This window comes from Chionomys nivalis, chromosome 5, assembly GCF_950005125.1.
Source record: "Chionomys nivalis chromosome 5, mChiNiv1.1, whole genome shotgun sequence".
In the NCBI taxonomy this organism is placed as follows: domain Eukaryota; kingdom Metazoa; phylum Chordata; class Mammalia; order Rodentia; family Cricetidae; genus Chionomys; species Chionomys nivalis.
Window position 1 is genome coordinate 56,624,114 of NC_080090.1, and position 18,229 is coordinate 56,642,342.

The 18,229-nt window shown below is 40.8% G+C and overlaps 1 protein-coding gene across 3 annotated transcripts in view; it reads right to left on the reverse strand.

The window, feature by feature from the left end:
* Nme7 (NME/NM23 family member 7) overlaps positions 1-18,229 on the reverse strand; it is a 138,476-nt gene that overhangs the window by 40,394 nt on the left and 79,853 nt on the right. For all 3 annotated transcript variants that reach the window (XM_057769355.1, XM_057769354.1, XM_057769356.1), the window contains one exon: positions 343-450. In XM_057769355.1, coding sequence (XP_057625338.1) covers positions 343-450 — 108 coding nt within the window. The remainder of the gene's footprint in view (positions 1-342; positions 451-18,229) is intronic.

Here is an 18,229-nt window from a genome sequence, read left to right on the forward strand (position 1 = left end):
ATGTCTTTAAAAAGAGGGTATGTAGTTGGGTGAGCAGAGAGGTGAGGACAGGTCTGGAAAGAGTTGGGATGGGGTCCAATGTGATCAAAATACATTATATAAAACTCAAAGAACTAACAAAATTTAATTATTTTAAGAAAGAAATTCTTTTGTGTTGCCCTCTGGATTACCTAGGATCATGAGCGCATGCTTGGGTATATTTGATATTTATAGTATAAAGTTACTGGACGGCCAAAACCCAATGTAATCCCAGACTATTAAGTGGTGTGACTTGTGCAAGAACAGCAGAGATTACTAGCGAGTCTGAAGTGTAAGTGGGAGTCCCGCACTGCTCGGTCTTACCTCCAGGAGGCCGTCCTCTGGGAGATCTGTGCAGTGAACAGCATTCTGCATCTTAGTTTTACCAAAGATAGCTCTGAGGGTCTCGGGACGTAAATGGCGGGCGATTTCCTATGAAACACACATACACATATAGGCTAAAGTTAGTAATAAGGTATTAATAAGAAAAAGCATTAGCTATATGGAAATTTTAATTATTTTATTTTATAAAATCCAAGTTATACATTGAGGGTGCTAGTTTTTCTTGGAAATAACATGAATATATGAAACTTCAGATCACTGAAAATTTTATATTTGCCAGTATAAATTTTTTTTTATTTTTGATTTTCGAGACAGGGTTTCTCTGTAGCTTTTGGTTCCTGTCCTGGAACTAGCTCTTGTAGACCAGGCTGGCCTCGAACTCACAGAGATCCGCCTGCCTCTGCCTCCCGAATGCTGGGATTAAAGGCCACCACTGCCCGGCCAGTATACATTTTTTAAATATATAAAAAAATTAGTACTGAATTACTATATTTATTTATGGTGTGTGTGTGTGTGTGTGTGTGTGAGAGAGAGAGAGAGAGAGAGAGAGAGAGAGAGAGAGAGAGAGAGAAACAGAGAAGGCAACCTGTATGTCAGTTTTTTCCTACTATGTGGGTCTCAGGGATTGAACTTAAGTTGTTAGTCTTGGCAGCAGGTTCCTTTACCTGCCGAGTCATCTTTTCTGCCCTAGTGTGATGGTCTGAATTAAGAATGGTTCCCATGGGCTCATATATCTGAATGCTTAGTCACCAGGGAGTAGAACTATTTGAAAGGATTAGAAGTAGGAGGAGGTGTGGCCTTGTTGGAGGAAGTGTGTCACTGTGGGTGGGCTTTGAGGTTTCAAAAGCCCATGCCAGACCCAGACCCTGTGCCCTCTCTGCTTATGGACCAGGATGTACTTCTTAGCTACTTCTCCCATACCACACCTGCCTGTTGCCGTGCTCCCTGCCACCATGCTGTCTGTCATGATGATCATGGACCACCCCTCTGAAACTGCAAGCCAGCCCCAGTTAAATGCTTTCTCTCTGAGAGCTGCCTTAGTTGCAATGTCTCTTCACAGCCGTAGAACTAAGATGCATAGCAAGGCCTTGTTTGTGGTCTTGCTATGTATTATGTTAGGAGACACACATAATTACATTTCTTTTTACCAACAGATTATTACAGCCACATAAAAGAAGATTACTGTGCAAATTTTATAAGGTTAATAAATAACTTTATTTAAAATTAACCAGTTTTATGGTATTGATTTTATAGTTTCAAAAACTTTAAATCTACTTAACATTAGAACATCTTCAGGGACAAAATGGTCACAAACAGCCCTGGATTAAATGAGGGTGAGACAGATATAGAAATAGATACAAGCACACTATAGGAGGGTGTAGCAACATTTGGGCAAAAGTCTTAAATTGGTAAGAAAGGGAGAGATGACGGAGAGTAGATTACTGGGTCTGAGCTCAGCTAATTCGGTAGACAAGTACCGAGACAGAAGTGAACTGGGAAACTAATTACCAGCACATTGGCTCTTAGATTAAGTGGAAGTGTCCAGGTGTGAGCAAATGATTGCTAATCACCAGTCTTAAGGTACAACCATGGTTGAAGTCAGGGTGGGGGCTGGAATGGTGGAAGAAGGAGAAGAACAAGTTGTGTGGCCAAGTTACTGAACGACCACTTCTGTTGGATACAGAAATCAAAACGGCGCCAGGCACAGCTACAGTGCATGGATACTGAGTAACCTTCACAGCACATTAAGGGTGCTCTGAAAGTTTTCACTTACTTAATTATAGCCACATGTCACCATAGGACATGCTGAACCAACATACATTGAGCCTAAGTACTGAATGTGGTCCCCTAGGTTATAGGAGCTGCAATTCCCTATCATCTCATGGCATCACGACAGCCACAATGTGGCACAATGTACTACCCACCTGACTGTGGTGATACCAGTACAAGTAAACATGCTCTGCCAGTCATTGCTCATACAGTTATGCAGGCATGGTAACATCAGAGAGTAACAGAGGACTATGTGACCAGTTTAGGTACGTCTCATGCTGGTCTTTCTATCCCTGGAGTACTCCTACTTATTACAAGCAGCAGCATGCCATGCTACACGGGAATCAGCCTCCACTCTGACTGCTTAGGCTTTCATTTGGACCAGCACAAGAAATCTTGGTTAACTGAAAGTTATGTATGCATAGGACACATCCGAACAACCATACCGTGAAAGTGAAATGCCAAGAGCAATCTTTCCTCATCACAAGCTCTGTTCGTGCTTCAACAGATTCCCCTAATTATCACAGCAGATTCCTGTTCTTTCTTCTATTTATACTCTATGGTGAAAACCATCATGCAAACATAATCTGTCCTTAATGAGCAGAACTAACTTCCAGATACAACAACGCCACACTATGGACCAACAATTTCAGTTAGTATCATAAATAATAATCCTTTAGAAGGAACTTGAGTTCATAAATGATAGGATATGCTGAGAAAACTGGACTCCTTAAAGATTAGTATTTATTTGTACTTAAAGTTAAGAGCCTTTCAAACCGTCAAATTCCTGACATATTCATGCCTCTTGACAACCTGGTGCCCAGCTCCCAAGTGCTTGGTTATTTCACATCTCATCAAAGGCACTAAAAATTCTGCTCAGGTAATCCTGCAGTGGGAGGGAAATTCCATCTTCATGAATGCCCTCTAAGTCTATAGCAGTAAAGACAAGTTACCGAACAGCACAGTAACCAGCACAAAACTGAAAACAAAGAGAACATTTATTTCATCATTCTAGGGCTGTGTGCATGTAAATGAACACCACTGAGTAGAACGTCCAGTGGGTAAAATATGTCTGGACAAAGACCAAATCGCTCCCTGGTATGCTGCTCTTTCCGTCTTCATGCTGCAGGAGAGATGCAAGGATGAAAAAGCTGTGTCATCGCTCGGTGTCGTCAACCTGTTTACCCACAATGCCACCTACACCGCTCTGACAAGGGGCACCGTGGTCATTATATTGTCAGATTCTCTTCATTTGTGAGCCTCCTTGTTCCTCAAGTTCCTCTTTACTCACCCCACATGGTGCCATGACCCAATCTCCTTCTCAGGCTCCTGGATTTCCATCCTCTTACCACCCGCAATTCAGTCTTTTCTCCCCTTGCCTTCTGGGTCTCCCTGTTTCATCACACTTGGTGCTGCTCATGTCTCTTCAGATGACACTTTAGTCCCTAACTTCTGCCCAGCCCTTTTCTCAACAACATCACCTGTTTATTCCACCAGAATTTTATGCTCTATCTGGTCAAACCTAATCTCATTACCTTCTCTCCAAGCACTTCCTCTTCCTAATTTCCCTCTCTTCATGAACAGAACCACAGTTCAATCGCATAATCTAGACAAAAAGCTTGGAGTCACCCCCAACTGCCTGTTTCCTCCTTGAGCCCCAGCGGCAGTCTAGCACATCGTATGGATTTTCCCTTGGCACAGCATGCTGTCCCATGTCCCTTCCTAACCCTATTGCTACAGCTTATTCTCCTATTATGTTTAGACTTTAGTAACAGGCTTTAGCCCCTTTGTTCACACACATGCTCACTCTTGTAATCCACACAAACTTAATGACAAGGACTATATGATCTTTGCAGAGCCGACACACTGAAAGCTCATAAATGGTGCCTGGAGTATCAATATCAGCAATTTAGCAGATGAGTGGACAGACAAATCAAAGGATTGGCAATGCCCAAACTTATACTCTTCATGGGAGACAGAGTAGGAAACTCAGCCACTTAGCTACCAGTGTTCAAAGGTCCTTTTGCTATGTTTTCCAGGAGTGTTTATCTCAAGGAATTCTCAAGAAAACTCCTTTGACATATATGTAATCACCATTTGACTGACTTGTTGTAATAGGAGCGGCGGGCTACATTCCTGGCACCCAGCTGCCCGCACGGCTAGCTTTATACCCGAAATAATTACACGGAAACTGTATTCTTTTGAACACTGCCTGGCCCATTAGTTCCAGCCTCTTATTGGCTAGCTCTTACATATTGATCTAACCCATTTCTAATATTCTGTGTAGCACCACGAGCTGGCTTACCAGGAAAGATCTTAACCTGCATCTGTCTGGAGTGAGACAATCATGGCGACTGCCTGACTCAGCTTCTTTCTCCCAGCATTCTGTTCTGTTTACTCCACCCACCTAAGGGTTGGCCTATCAAATGGGCCTAGGCAGTTTCTTTATTAATTAACCAATGAAAGCAACAGATTAGAAAGAAATCACTCCCACATCACTGACTTTTTTTAATCTTCACGTATGTGTACAATGTGTGTGTATGTGTGTTGGGGGAACATATGTGTAGAGGCCAAAGGATGACCTTAGATGTTCATCATTTCCTTATATCTTGTTTGAAATGGAGTCACATTGTCTGCCATAATGTACAGTAGCCTATATGGCTCAAAAGTTTCTGGTGATTTGCCTGTCTCTCTTCCCATCTTACCACAGAATATGGAGATTACAGATGTACGCTATAATACCTTTGCATGGGTTCTGAGGATCTGAACTCAGGTCCTCACACTTGTGTGAGAACAAGCACTTTAGCCACTGAGTGATCTTTCCTGATCAATTTATCTATCATGTGCATTGATGATTTTGTTTATCAGAATTTTGCAAACTTGGCACATATGACTGAGAATGGAATTGAGAACCCTGAACACTAATTCTGTGTCTTTGAAAACGACCTGTTTTGGAACTTAGGATAATGTCACTGACAAAATGCCACATGAGATGGGGACAATTAATAAGAATAGCATTGGGTTTTTAAGTGTATTACAATATGAAGACAAATTTGAATCCCCTCAAGAAATAAGGTGTCTTCTGGTGCAGACACACACTTACGAATTGATCTTTCGGGTCATTTGTTAGGCTTATACATTACTATATTTTAAAAATACATTTCACTAAAATGCATTAGCTCACATTCTTTCTTTTCATGCCTTTCCCTCCCTCCATAACTCCTACCCTTCCTTCCATTTTTCTATTTCTCACTGGGTATCAAACCCAAGGATTCACATATGCTAAGAAACCACTTCATCACCGACCTCTAGCTACAGACTTTATTTTATTCATCTTGGGACCCTGTCTCACCAAATTACCCTGCTCTCAAACTTGCAACCCCTTATCTCAGTTTCCTGAGCAGCTGGGATCCCAAACCTGCACCACCACTTCCAGGGAATTCACAATTCTTATGCATGACCCCAAGGCATAAGACCTTGAGGCTAGAGTCTCCTGTAGCGAGAATAAACTCTGTTCCTTGCAATTACACTATCTATCATATTTCTTTGGTTATATATTTTCTAAAAAGGAAACATTTTGCTGGGACTGGTGATATAGCTTTTAATTCTACCTACCTACTTGAGTGGCTAAGGCAGGATAATCTTAATCTTAAAAAACATTATTATTTTACTCTATGTATGGATGTTTTGCCTGTGGGAGCCCACAGAAGTAGGTCCACTCCACCTGGACTGAAGGTCAGAGAGCTAACGCCTGCTCTTGCTCTTTCAAAGCTATAGGTAAAAAGTCTGACTTCTTACCTATGGTTACAAGCAAGATATCCTGACCTAGGGCATTAATTGGTATTTTGGATATTAAGATGACCCACAGAGGTGGATTCACTCCACCTTGACCAAAAGTCAGAGAATTCAAGCCTATTCCTGATCTTTCATGTTTCAGACAGGAGGTTTGACCCAGGGAGTGGCTGCCTACAGGATTCTTGGTCTAAGGTGTTGTTGCTGCATGTCCTGCCTAAAACATCAGAATGCTTAACTTGGGAAACAGTGGCTTGATGCCTCAGGTATTGAAGTAGGTAATTGTTCTGTTTGTCCTTTCTGTCATGCTAAAGTAGTCTTTGCCTCCCCCTTTTTGGATTGGGGTACATAAGCATATGGAGAATAAATGCGGGTGTATTCAGTATTCACTGAGTTGTCCTCCTGGTTCTATCCTGTGTCTCTGTATTTCTTTCATATCTCTGTTCCTCTGCCTAACATTTCTAATCCACACGTCCCCACTCTAGAATGTACGAACTCTTCAAGGCTGGACCCTGACAGATGTCATTAAACGTGTGGCTAAGACATTTGCCTGCATGTATGTCTATGTACCATGTGTATGCCTGGTGCTGTGGAGACCAGAAGAAGATGTAGGCCTGGAGTTACAGATGATTGTCAACTACCTTGTGGGTGTTAGGAATTGTGCCCAGGTCCTCCAGAGAGCAACCTGTGTGCTCTTTACTTCTGAGCTACCTTTCCAGTCCCAAAGATGATAATCTTGAAGCCTCCCTGAGGCTACAGGGTGAGTTCAAGGCCAGTCTAGGCAACTTGGTGAAATCCAGCCCCAAATTAAGAAAGCAAAAGAAGCAGCTAGAAAAGCCCAGTGGTAGAACACACGCCTATCATGTGCAGTCCCCTGGAATTAATACTCAGTGCCACGTACACACACACACACACACACACACACACACACACACACACACACACACACACAGGGAGAGAGAAAGAGACACAATTATGTGTTCAGAATGTGTTAAATTATTCCATTAATGAGACCATTTAATAAACCAGAGCATATTACTTGAATAACTTTGCTTAGAGTTGCTGTCACCAGGAAACAGATTTTCTCAGTATCTTCTTGTCTTCTTTGAGGGCTTTTTAAAATTACCTACCACAAAGAAAAACCTTTCCTCAGGGGTTAGATTCTAGGAGCAACTTTATCCTCTTCCTGGTAGAACTGTAAATACTGACTATGATCTTGTTAACATAAAATTCATGGTTAAAAAACAACTCCTTCCATCTTCTCATTCTCTTCTAGATCATTTGGTCTCCAATTTTTCTCTATAAAAGCACTGCTCAGGGTCTATTACAAAAATTCCCTTTTTTCTCTTATAGAATTGGAACAAAGTAGCCATTTTAAAAACAAATGCCAACTTTGAATTGATGCATTCGCTACGTCTCACACAAGGATGTACTTCACATACGATGTCTGCATTGCACGGATCCCTATATTTTAAGTATTCAAAAACCATGCACATTTCTAAAACCACTTAAGCAGTAAAACCTCCACATAGATTGAATTGCAAAAGGGTTACTTGGGAACTCCGAGAAACACAGCATAGCGACCAGAGCTTACACCAAAGAATCTTAAGAACATTCCAGTATCTTTGCTGCATACAGAACTGCAGCCACTTCTCCACCCGCGGCTCTTGGATGAAGCTCTGCCACGTAGTCTTGACCGAAACCCGAGACTTACACAAGTAACAAAATAGCCCCCACAGGCCTCCAGCTTAGATAGCACAGTCCAGCTCTTAAGTGGTTAGGCCTGGTTAAAGCAGGTATTTTGGCTACGATGGAGCTGTGTCCCTATAAGAACTCTGGTGCAGTCCTCTCACTATGTATGCTCAAAAAACATAAAATGCTCCTTTATTCACTTATTATTTCAAGTTTTGAGAGATTTATTTACCTTACATTATTAATCCATTTAAAATAGTAAAATACCTGTTTAAACTATTTGCATTACTTATTCACCATTATTGTTATTTTTTTACAGTGTGATATTTTGTTGATAAATGACTCATTAGGGAGAAAAAGGCTTACTTTTGGCTCATTTCCCCATAAACATGAAGAAAAAAGAAGCCTCCAGAAATTACAAGTCATAAATGATGCAAACATTTATTAGTATGGAAATGTTTTGTGTAGTTATTTTGATTCTTTACCCTTTAATCAATTGATCTTTGCCTTTATAGTATCTTCCATTATTTTTATTTATAATATGCAATACACATTTATTAGTATGGAAATATTTTGTGTAGTTATTTTGATTCTTTACCCTTTAATCGATCTTTGCTTTACAGTATCTTCCATTATTTTTATTTATAGTATGTAATACAATAAAATGCGACATAAACGCAGTACCGAGGAAGCAGTTACCAGAAAAACGTGCATGCTCAGTTCAGATGTGTCTTCCCTGCTCCTTACGTGCATGCTCAGTTCAGATGTCCCTTCCCTGCTCCTTCTGCTTTCCTCTATGTCCGTCCCCACTGTATGCTTCTTCTCCGTTATCTCCCTGCCCCCCATAGTTGTGTTCACTGCTAGCCCACAACTCTCCCTTCAAGCCTCTTTACCCCATCTCATGGGTCCCTTTCTAGTTTCCTGGCTTCTCCCATACTCACTCCCAGCTAAATAAATATATTGATGTTTAGAAGCTGCATTTGTATATGGAAGGACACACAGTATTCATATCTCTGAGCCTAGGTAGTCTTGCTTACATAATATTTTCCAGCTCTATCCATTTCCCATTTATAGAAAGCTCCATAAACTCATTTCTATCTACAAGTGCACGACATCCCATCATGTGTATGCATGCTATCATTATCTATCCATCCACTGATGGACATCTAGGCTGACTCTCTTCCTTGCTATTGTGAAAAGAGGCGCAGTAAACATGTGTGTAAGCCTTTCTGTAGGCTGCAGGGCTCACATCTGTCCAGAAGTGACGTGGGTGGGTCATAAGGTAAGTCAGGTCAGTGTTCTGAGAGGTCACCACACTGCTTGCTATCCATAGGGGCTGTCTCACTTTATGCTCTCACCAAAAGCTAATGAAGTCTGCCCCGCCCCCGCACCCTCTCCAGAATTTGTCCTCATTTGTTTCCTGATGATTGATAAGCTAAGCTATAGAAAATTCTATTTTTAAATCAGTGAGATGATACATGGACTTATGCAATTCAACCATTTAAAAATATAATTGTTTTTGTATTGGATTCTGCTTTCAAATATAATTAAAGGAGAGGTTTGAAATGCAACAATTCAATAAATTCTCAAAATCTATTATTCCCAGTAATTATGCTAACAGATTCCTGGTTAACCAACTTTCCTTTTCTTGTAATTTTTTTTTTTTTGTTGGTTTGACTCAGAGTGCAAAGTACAGAATACAGTATGTTTGGCAAATAAAATCCTCTATGTAGGGGCAAAAACTCAGAAGATACATTTTTGTTTGGTGAACAGCCATTCATTCTTAATAAAAATTCATGTGTGAGCTGCTTGATGCACTCTGCACAGCCCAGTGTGTCAACTGTGACAAGATGAGGACGGAGCGGTGCAATGGATGTGGACAGATGCTGTTCACGCCTGCGCCTCCTGCTTCCAACCAGCCCAGGCTAGTTAGCATTCTGAATATCAACTCATTCTTTTGTATATTAATGTGCAATTGAAACCAGCATCCATCATGCTACTCAGAGAAAAATGGAAGGAAACCATGAAATAATTCAAACCGCTTTCCCTTATGCTACTAAGGTATTAGAAATAGTAAAACAAAATACATTTTAAATGGACATGTTTTATCTCGATTCCGTGACTTCACCTTCAGAAACAGAGTTGAAGGTAATAATATAAACTTGTGCAAACATTCAGATGGAAGTTAAGTCTCCGACATCTACAAAGATGAATAAAGATGAAAAATCAGCTACAGCGGGAAGATTTGCTAAGCTCCATGCTGAACACCTACACCTACGTAGCTTTTTGTATTCTGAGACAGGGTTCTTCTGTGTCACAGTCCTGGCTGTCCTGGAACTCACTCTGTAGACCAGGCTGGCCTTGAACTCAGATCTGCCTGCCTCTGCCTACCAAGTGCTGGGATTAAAGGTGTGTGCCACCACAACCTAGTTTTTTAGCTTTTAATATCCACGTTTACAAGTCTTTGTGGGGGAGACTTGCAAACATGTACGTGTGTGCACACATACATGCTTGTGTATGTGTGGGTCTATATGTGTGTGTGCTCATGGAGGCCAGGGACAAGCTTGGGGGTTATTCTTCAATCCATCCAGACTACTTACTTCTCTTTGAGAAGGGTCTCTCACTAGCCGAGAGCTAATGAAGAAGGCTAGGCTGCCTCATTAAAGATCTACCTGTCTCCATCTCCCTACTCCTGGAATTACAAGACCATACTATCACACCTGGCTTTTCCTTACATGAGTTCTAGGGACTGAGCTCAGGCCAAAAACACTTTACCAAGACAGCCACTTCCCTAGCCCCACATAAGTATGTTTAATAAAATTAGTGCAAAACTTAATTAAGTGGGTATTATAAAACATTAGTTATTGGATGATACTTTAATCTTATTTTTAAAAATACATAAACATAATAGTCGAAAACCAAAATTAGAGTGTTTATTTTTGAAAAGAAGAAAAACAAGAATGATAATCAAGTTTTGTTTTCTTGAGTCTTAGTTCTTTTCCATAATTTTGCTCATCTGGGGAGTGACCTGAACTAGCTGACATGAACTATGTGGCTGGCCAACTACGACAAAAACTGGGAAGGAAACAACACAGCAAACACGCTTCTTTCCATCTCGAACAGAACAGAGAAGACCCCTTCGGTTTCTGTTGTTTGAATTCACTTATGAGGAATTAGGTTCAAGGAGAGATTTGGAAGCCTAGGGAGAGAGCAATACAAAAACCACATAGGTCAAGATGACTCACTCCAAAATATAGCACGTGGTACACTTCCGGGAAAGCGAGGCCGCTACTCCTCTTAAAGCAAGCAGAAGATGAGTGCAGTACTATGTAGACACTATAGGACTGGCAGTCAAGGTCTGCAGTCAGCATAGTCCCCAGGGGCATCTATAATGTATACTATTCTGGGGCAGAAACGGACACAACCATGCACTTCCTTCTGAACAAGGAGCATTGGTTTCCTGGCTGCTGTTAAAGCCCATGGACACATGCTCATTGCTTGCTGAACTCTTCCTGCCCACCTTCAAATTCAACCAAAGGGAGAAGAAAAGATTTGATAGGATTTATGGAAGCATCTATTGATCCTCCATCTTCAAGGGATATGTTCAAAATCCCAGCAGATGCATGAACCCTGGCATTGCTTTTTCTGTCCATAAAAACTTTTAATAAAGTGACTTTATCAAGTAAGCACAGTAAGACATTAATAACTAGAATAATACATAAAATTATAGTAGCCTACTATAACAAAAGTCATACTTCTAGAATTTTCCATGTATTGTTTTTGGACCATGGCTGGCAATGAATAACTGAAACTGTTGCAAACAAAACTGCAGACAAGGGAGACAGCTTATGCCTAACACTTGACTTTGAAATGACTTTACTCATGGCTAGTTTCAGAATTTATTGGGAAAACTATTTGTCCCTGGAGTTAGACTGCCCTGAACAAAGGAAAGAGTTGGAAAAATACTAGATAATTTGGGTAATAAGGTTTTTGCTTTTAAGTCTGAGTCTAGAAAAAACAGAAATAGACAATATTTAAACAATCTCATCTAATATGGTATTTATCTAAAAAATAAGGTAAAGTCCATTTCTACTAATTAATAGGATAAATTGGGGAGAAAAGACACATGACATCTCAGTCACTCATTCATATTTATTGTCACTTTTTATGTGAAGTGTGTTGAGCCTGGGTTTATTTAAAATGTAAGATATCTTCTTAAAGTACTTTTATGAAAAGTACAGACTTCTTTCATAATATGAATAACCAGTTCATAGATAAAATGAGTGAACATTTTCATTATATTTGAATTAAGTTGAATTAAGATTAAAATATCATTTTAAGTAACTACATAGAAACAATGATTTTTCACTTACTATCTGGTATTAACAAACAAAAAAATTAACATTGAAAATTAGAAAGCATCACATATGCCTACAGGGTCACATCTGAGGGCTCTTGAAGGCCTTCTCTTTGGCCTTGGAAGTGTCTGGATTGTCTCATCAAGATATAAATAAAGTGCCTTACTGACCACATCCTGAGAACATCATGGTTCAGAATTATTCATGCTAACAGTAGCTGAGCCTGGACTCAAACCTGGCACTGGTATGGTTGGCTTTTTACCCACAAATAGATTTGTAAAGTGACAGGCTCTTTTGTATCTCCAATTGGTCATTTCCCAGAGTCTCAAAAAGGCTTAAGCATATTTCCATTCATCTCAATGCCCAGTCTACTGTCCTAAGCAGTGCCCCTGGGAGATGACACTTGAAGCTGACAAACAGCACGTGAGTGTTATGGAGATAAAGTCGGCGCATGTGCGTCAGCCTCCTGGGATTCCAAAACGCTAGCAGCCCCTGCTGGTGCTGTGGCTCTTCCCAGTGTGCACTGCTCCAGGGAAACTGTAAGTCCTGCCTTCTGACTGTCAGAGGGCCACACATCTGACTGGAATATGGTTACTCCAAAGTCTTTTAGGACAAAAGCTGCTATGATTTTTTAAAAATGGAAAGAAAAATAGGTACCTTTTTGTGGTGCCGAATTGAACTTGGGACCTCACTCATAGTAGGCAACTGCTCTATCACTGAGTTACATTCTCAGCCTCAAAGGTCCTAAGCTATTTAACGTGCATTATTTAAGATTAGTTAAAAAATATTAATAAAGAAAAAATACAAAGAGTTACCTGGACAAACACTCATTCTTTCCAATATATATATTATGTGTTAGATACCAGGTATCTTCAAAATATCAGTAAGAAAAGACAAAACTCCTTTCCTTCCCCATGTTTATAGGGTTAGCAGGAAATGAGAGTGTCCAGTAGGCAGCCAGTGGACAATGTGCAGGTGCTGACCCTTTTCACAGTGAAACACAAACCACAAGTGATGAAGAGTACGAGAATATCGTGACTGTCATGGAGGTAGGTGGTGAACTAGGTCTCTTAGAGAACGGCATATTGAAACATAAATATTACTATGTGCAAATAATGCACCAGCCGGGATTCCTGCCAATGCATTGCGGATGATGTGTGGTTGGTGCATTGCTGCTGCTAAGAGCTAAAAGTGCCCTGAGAGCGCCCTCCTAACTGCATTCCATTCTTCATGCTACTCTTGACTTCTCCTAAGGGAAAGCACTGTGACTTAGAAGACAGTTGTTGCTTTTGAACTGGTGGGAAAAGGACTCTCTAAAGACCGTGCTCACTGTCCATTTTAGCAGCCATCTTTTCTCATCCCCCATACCATGTCCCCTTTCACTGTACTTACTTTATCAGTTAGCTAGCTCTCCTGCCAGTAAAACAAAGACTGCCAGACAGTGGGTTGTGCCAGTCTCCCCAGCACCACTGCATCCTAGGACTAGGAGTGTTTGACATATAAACAGCACTAGGTATAGCGCTGAATCAATAAAAGCAATAATTAACAATAAGTTTTAGAAAGGAACAAGTCGGAGAATCACTGGGATATTTCAGTTATTAACCAAGCCTTGGCCTTTACAGGTTTTTTTGTTTTGTTTTGTTTTTTAAACAAGGTCTCATGTAGCATAGGCTAGCTTGAATTCAATGTGTAGTGGAGGCTGGCCCTGAGATCATGATCATTCTTCCTCTGTCTCCCAACAATGGAGACTACAGATGTGTGTGCCACCATGCCTGCTGACATTAATATTTGCAGTGACAACTACTCAAGGCTCAAGGAAAAAGACATGTGCTCTGCACCAGTCTGTGCTACGGCAGAGGCCAATGAGTGGCAGCCAATGAGTAAGTGACAGCACCTCCAAGATTCTGATGTCACGAGGACTCCGCTGCTCTGCGTCACACACGTCTGTATTCTGCTAGACTCTCATGTCTAGAGAGTGAAGGGCTCAGGATGAGCCCCTTGAGTATTAAGAGCCTTTCTTATAATGCCATGCTCATTCCTAGCCTAATACAACAGTCTCAGGAGATGCCTGACTGTAGAGAATGATCTAGAGATCTGTGCAAATTTATTTATGCTCTGTCTCCTTATAGATAAAATGGAGCAACAATAATATCAATAAATAATGACGTCTGTATCTCACTGAATCACTGTTAGGACTAAATGAGGTACTTTATACTCTGATTTACAAATTAAAAAGAATTTAAATATATTATTTGTTATGAGCTCAGTAATCTTATTATCTATTACAGTGATCCATCTAATATTTCAAACTAAATTTTCTAATTTTACTACCTATATGCTATCTGTCTTAGTTAGGGTTTTTATTGCTGTGAAGAGACACCAAGACAATGGCTACTCTTATAAATGAAAACATTTAATTGGGGTGGCAGCTTACAGTTCAGAGGCTCATCCATTATCATGGCAGGGAGCATGGCAGCATGCAGGCAGATATGGTACTGGAGAAGCAACTGAGAGTCCTACATCTTACAGGCAACAGTAAGTCGACTGAGACACTGGGCAGTATCCTGAACATAGGAAACCTCAAAGCCTGCCCCCACAGTGGCACACTTCCTTCAGCAGGGCCATACCCACTCTGACAAGGCCACACTTCCTATAGTACCACTCCCTGTGAGATTATGGGGCCAATTACATTCAAACCACCACACTATCCTTGACCTGAAAGGGTAGATCCTCATTTCCCCTTGGGGAAACTCCATTCTGTAAGAGTTGCCCACTTAGATCAAAACCTCCGTGAAACCTTGGTACTGACTCCAAAGAACCAGAATCATTCATTTTTTAAAAAGTAGTCTTATTCTACTTCCCCAAAGTACTTATCTAACTCTCCATTATTTCCATTGCCTGTGAGCTTCTATTTTCCTTCTTATAATAGATTACAAGAAATATCTAGCATTGTCTTGGCTACTACTAGATTTTAATAAAAAGCTGAGTTGGTTTTATTCAATTTTGAACTTATGCCTGTTGAAGCTCTTAAATATGAAGAGTCCCTTGAGCCAGTCTGTTCTCTTTATAGATGATGTACTTCCAATGGAAGTCTCTTTTCCTTCTTAAAAGACACAAAATAACAGGAGTAAATATTGTAAACAAAAACAGTTTCCCATGAATTTTCTGATCCACCACGGGATTCTTTTATATGATCAAACAGGAACTCTGTAAACACACTGTGGTGGTCTGAATAAGAATGCCCATTATAGGCTCATATATTTGAATGCTTAGTTATCAGGGAGTGGCACTATTTGAAAAGCATTAGGAGGTGTGGCCATGTTGGAGGAAGTGTGTCACTGGGGTGGGCTTCTGGATCAGGATGTAGCTCTTGGCTTCTTCTCTAGCACCATGCCCACCTGCCACCATGCTCTCCACCATGATGATAATGGACTAAGCCTCTGAAACTATAAAGCAAATCCTCAATTAAACACTTTTCGTCATAAGAATTGCCTTGGTCACAGTGTATCTTTACAACAATAGCATAGGAACTAAGACACATGTGTTACTAGTGTCAGAAAAATTATTTCAGCATAATGTCTGCTTTTTATTGTTCCTTAACAAAATAAAACAATGCAGTTTACTTAAAGAACAATAATTATTATTCTAACATTTTTCTCCCCACTCATTTCTTAATTCTCTACATTCTAATCTGGGCAATGTGAGTTGTCCTAATCTCCTAATCTCACATAATTTTAGCTTTACTAGAACTACCACATGCTCTTCTGAATGAAGAAGGTTCTCACTCCAAAGGCAGTGGTTAGCATGCTCTACCTTACTCAACCACGCTTGTGAAATCAACATCTAAAAGCAAAGTCACCCCCAAGCTCATTGAAGTCTTCCCAGCCTGCCCACCACCTGCCTTGCGGTGCCTCATGGCACATTCCTGAAGAACTCAAAAAAGTGAGGAAAATTGGCTGGCAATGCTTACAGCACACTAAGAGCATGACCACATTAGCTGATGGAAGCATCACATAGCTTTTGTTGTTCTTGTTGTTTAATTGGTTAAGAAACAAGGAGCACTAGCAGGTGGCTCTGCTTCCCAGCCCGACTACGAAGCAACTAGGCATTATGCATCCTTTCTCCTGCTCTTGAACCCACAGAAGCCAGATACGGGCCACTGAAATGTGTGGGAGCCTGCTGTTGCTCCGACAGCCTCTCCAATGGCTCTCCTCTTACACAGAGTAAAAGCTGAAGCCCTCCAGTTGCTTACTATCCTTCCTGTGTCTTCCCCCACTTCTGCTTTCACCACAGAGGCCTCCTGGAGCCTTCTAACACACCAGGGGTACTCCAGCTTTGGGGTTTGCTGCTCCATCTGGATTGCTAAGAGACTTTTCCTTACCTCTGTCAACTCTGTAACCTTGCCACCTTTCTCATTCTTCCTTTCCTGGCAACTCTATTTCTCGTCTCTGCATTGCTTTCCCCCACAGCACTTGGGACACACAGTGTACTACATTTTTTAGGGTCTGTTCAAGGTCTGTTCCTTCCAGTAAACTGTAACTTTTACGATGGCTCAAGGGCTATTGCCTGGTCTGTTAACTGCCATATCTGCAGTCTAGGAAAGTACTGAATGTATGAGAGGGCCTTGCAAAATACTTGGCAAATGAAGAAGGAATGACCCAACCCAAACAACCAATTAATTCCCATAAATAATGGAATATGAGTATGAGAGCTGGAGCAGAGGTTAAGAGGATGACCCAGAAGGATTTGCTGATGTATTAGAAGAGATATCTTAGAGGGCTGGCCCACAGGGAAGGGAAGACATGGCTAGCAAAGGAACAAGGTGTAAAATTTCTGTGGGCTAAGATAACTTTTTCTAATTCCAGAAATGCTTACTGAAATTCTGCAGATCTCCTGTTCTCCAGGGCAAGGATTCTCAATCTCACCTTGTCCGAACAACCTCATTTTGAAGTCAGTGAAGTTTTCCCAAGGCCATGTATCAAAATGTACAAATATGTAGGACTGATATTCAAATACCTTAATCACATTTTGTGATACCGTATAATACATGTACTTATTAAGATCTAGTATCAGTTCATAAACAAAAATCAAAACCCACAGTGCAGTAATCCAAGTACACCTTCTGGAGGCAAGATCCAAGAACATGAAAGTCTCCAAACTAAACCATGAGATTGAGCTTCTGAAAGAACAGGAACTTAGCTTAGCCATTTTCATTGGCCCTAGTTCCAGAACCTAGCAGCTTGCACATACTACTCCAATGAGAAATGTTCACTGAATAAACATCTGTAAAGGAAGAGAAGCAGCATGTTTTTCCTTCTAGTACTGTCTTGTCTGTGTGTACCCATGAGCTCACTCCCCAGGTCTTTCTCAGTGAGCACTTCCTCTGCCGTGCCTGCCTGCACTTGAGCACCTGAGAATGGAGGAGCTTGCTGTAAAGTGATGCTTTTCCTTTGGGCACCACTCGAATCACATCCCCCCCCCCCCACCCCCAGCTTCCATTCAGATGCCATGCTCTACAGTAAACTCCCTTGTTACCCATCCTTAGGCTGGGCTACCTATGCTAAAATTCTTGGTTCCCATTTCACTTTGCTGAAAGCTCTTTGAAATTTCTGTCCCCCCGCCCCCCCCCCCAGACTGACCTCAAACTTGCGAGCTCAAATGATCCTCCTACCCTAGCCTTCCACATGTTCCGGCTACCATGGGCACCCCTTTGCCTAGTTGAAGCTTCTATCTTTACATCCACAAGTGCCAGTACTGGTTCATATTTACTGTGTTCATGAGAAAGAAACAATGACAACACTTAATTCATTTCTTTTTTGTTATCTCTATTTCTCTAATTTTTCTTATTTGTCAGCTGATCATTCAGATTCTAATTTTCTCAAAAATGAACAAAAGCCCCATTTGGCTATCAGCAGAAATTAAAATCAACAAAATGGCTTTCTCCTCAGGTCAATGGTATCCTTTCTTGACTTCTCAGGCTTGACTGAGTAAATACACAGCATCAGCACCATGCTCTCCCAGAGTTCTCTGCACTAAGCATCGCCTTTCACAACCCATGTATCATTTCCAGCCTTTCTCTCCAAAAGATACAAAGGAGGCCTTGCTGGATTTCTTGATTTTTGTCAGGTCTGTTTCTTTTTTACTTCTAGAATCCCTTTCTTTAATCTCTTTCAATTTAATTTACTCCAGTTATACCAAAGAAACAATTCTGTAATAATTCTTAAAATTGACTTACATATAAAGAATTTTCCTCTTTC